Source organism: Rutidosis leptorrhynchoides, chromosome 2 (genome assembly GCF_046630445.1).
Source record: "Rutidosis leptorrhynchoides isolate AG116_Rl617_1_P2 chromosome 2, CSIRO_AGI_Rlap_v1, whole genome shotgun sequence".
Lineage (NCBI taxonomy): Eukaryota > Viridiplantae > Streptophyta > Magnoliopsida > Asterales > Asteraceae > Rutidosis > Rutidosis leptorrhynchoides.
The window spans coordinates 312972738-312975607 of record NC_092334.1 but is presented as its reverse complement, the minus strand read 5'-3'; the positions used below and the strand labels follow the sequence as shown (position 1 = coordinate 312975607).

The 2870-nt window shown below is 38.7% G+C and overlaps 2 protein-coding genes across 2 annotated transcripts; both read right to left on the bottom strand.

The window, feature by feature from the left end:
- Nucleotides 1-631: 631 nt before the first annotated feature.
- LOC139888765 (uncharacterized) lies at nucleotides 632-1093 on the bottom strand. Its single transcript, XM_071871753.1, has one exon. It carries the CDS (start codon nucleotides 1091-1093, stop codon nucleotides 632-634), a length of 462 nt encoding a protein of 153 aa, XP_071727854.1.
- Nucleotides 1094-1430: 337 nt separating this feature from the next.
- On the bottom strand, nucleotides 1431-1859 carry LOC139888764 (uncharacterized). Its single transcript, XM_071871752.1, has one exon. It carries the CDS (start codon nucleotides 1857-1859, stop codon nucleotides 1431-1433), a length of 429 nt encoding a protein of 142 aa, XP_071727853.1.
- Between the last annotated feature and the right edge of the window lie 1011 nt (nucleotides 1860-2870).

Below are 2870 nucleotides of genomic sequence, written 5' to 3'. Positions count from 1 at the left end.
CATCATTAGTTTAGACTTAACTACCCAGGAATAGGATTTCGCATTATGTAAGCACATTTATAAGCGCGTTTTAATGATATGATTTGCTGTACCTTCCGCGGAACTTATAATAAAATTTTATTTATCAATTGCAATTGCCTTTATTTATATAGCGCTTTGATTATATCATTCATAATTACTAGCATTGTCCTTTGCAATTTCATTGTTTATTATTGTGCACATAACAAACAACTACTTTATGTGAAACAACCTGTATGCACGTGCTATTCTGCACATTATGAATCTTCTAAGTCCGCCAAAACGATCCTTAGGCAAAAATTTGTGTTTATTGCGAAGCATCCAAGTATGGCTAGATCTAATACTTTGGGAGAAAGTTAACAAACTGAATTCCTTTCGCATACACGTCAAATTGTTTTCATTTAGCATCAAGTGGTCTTCTCCATCACTTGTTTGATTTCATTTATGGTTGTATTAAACGCGTTGTACTTTGAAATTACGCATAGACATACAATCATTATGATGAACAAAAACCTTTAGTTTTATTCATTTTACACAATATTGCAAACTTATTTGCTACACACATTAACATGAATCACTAGAATGCACATAAAATTTCGCATACTTTTGTTATTTACATATAATATCGTTTCAGCAAAGTAGCATGCCATGCGTTAGGTATATTACGCCCTTCGATGTCTTGGAGTTTATAAGAGCCTGCTGCATTAATTCCCACTATCTGGTATGGTCCCTCCCAATTGGGTCCCAACTTCCCTTGTTTCTCAGCACGACTTGCTTCATTATTACGCAAAACCCATTCTCCAACATCAAAGGCTAACGCGCGCACCTTCTTGTTATAATACTTAGCAATTTTTTGCTTATTATTTGCCTCACGTATTGCGGCTATAAGCCTGCGTTCTTCAATGAAATTTAGATTTTCACAAATGCCTTCCGCATTCACACTTTCATCAAAATTAGCAACTCTGTGCGTTTCAACAAAGATTTCTGCGGGGATCATTGCTTTGGAACCATATACTAGGCTAAAAGGTTTTCGCCTGTACTTTCTTGAAAGTAGTGCGATGAGCCCATAGTACATTTGAAAGTTCATCAACCCATCCTTTCCGCTTTTCATTCAAACGTTTTTTAATACCGCTAACAATGTCGCGGTTAGTGACTTCACACAATCCATTTGCTTGCGGATGTGCCACAGATGTGAATCTTTGAATTATATTTAGTTCCACACACCAACTTAAAAATGGATCTTTTGCAATCTGCGCTCCATTATCACTTACAAGTTCCCGCGGAATACCAAATCTACATACAATGTATTCCCATACAAAATTCCGCACTTGCACTCCCGTAATTGTGCGTAAAGCCTTTGCCTCCACCCATTTAGTGAAATAATCAATAGCTACAATCAGGAACTTTACATTTCATGCACCTGGTGGAAAGGGTCCCACAATATCGGTGGCCCATTTATAAAATGGCCACGGTGAATCAATTGGAATCATATCATGTCGTGGTTTGCGATTCTGTGGTGCATGTCTTTGACAGCTTTTACACCACTTAACAATTTGCGCAACATCACGATATAGAGTAGGCCAGAAATAGCCCATGCACATTATCTTGCCAGCAATAGTTTTATATCCCGAGTGAAGAGCACAAGATCCACTATGCACCTCTTCAACAATGGTTGCAGCTTCTGCAGGTCCCACACACCGCATTAATGGTCCCAAATATGATTTACGATATAATACATTATTTTCAAGTACATACATGGGTGCTCTTTCGCGTACCAAACGAGCCACCTTTTTATCTTCTGGCAACGTACCATTTCGCAGATAATTGACAATAGGATCCATCCAATTTGGTCCAACTTCTTCTATAACCGCAACAAATAAATTTCCATCAATGGACTAATTAGGAAGTTCTTCCACCCACACCTGTTTTTGAAAATGCGAAAACGCTAATGCAGCAAGTTTGCTTAACGCGTCTGCTTTTTTATTTTGATTTCTCGACACTTGTGATAATTCAAAGAACTCAAACTTTTCTGCAGATTCCTTTACAAGTTTCAATACTTCTGCATGGACAACTCATGTGCTTCAAAAGAGCCATTGAATTGATTTGCCACCAGTTGCGAATCAACATATGCACGCAGATGCGTTATATTCATCTTACGTGCCAAATTCAATCCCGCAAGCAATGCTTCATATTCAGCCTCATTGTTAGTCACATCAAAATTAAAGCGCAGTGCGTACGTGTGCTCTTCGCCACTTGAATTTGTCAACACTAGCCCTGCACCTGCCCCTTCAATACATGAGGCACCGTCTGTATATAAATCCCAGATCTCATGCGAGGGTGGCATTAATTGCGTTCTTTCATGGATCACCTCTAAATCACCCGTCATTTCTGCGAGGTAATCTGCCAAAACTTGCCCCTTTACAGATGTACGCGGTATATATGATATTTCAAATGCTCCAAGCTCAATCGCCCATTGGGCAAGTCTTCCAGATACCACAGGTTTGTTCAACACTTTTTTAACCGGCAAATCAGTTAAAACATGTATTGGATGACCTTGAAAGTATCTGCACAATCGCCGTGAAGTTAAAACTAACGCGTAAATAAATTTCTCTATCGGCGCATAATTTATTTCACTTACCGCAAGCGCCTTGCTAACAAAATAGACTGACTTTTGAACCTTGTTCCGTTCCGCGATAAGTACTGAGCCAAATGCTTCATTTGGGACCGAAATGTAAAGATATAATTTTTCACCATCAACAGGCGCAATCAATGTAGGTAATGCAGCAAGCAATTGCTTCATTTCTTGAAATGCCTTATCAACCTCTTCAGTCCATACAAAGTTCTTCTGCTTT

Bases quoted from the DNA above. Each gene is read 5' to 3' on its own strand.
- LOC139888765 (XM_071871753.1), bottom strand. From the start codon at position 1,093: ATGTACTATGGGCTCATCGCACTACTTTCAAGAAAGTACAGGCGAAAA.
- LOC139888764 (XM_071871752.1), bottom strand. From the start codon at position 1,859: ATGGATCCTATTGTCAATTATCTGCGAAATGGTACGTTGCCAGAAGAT.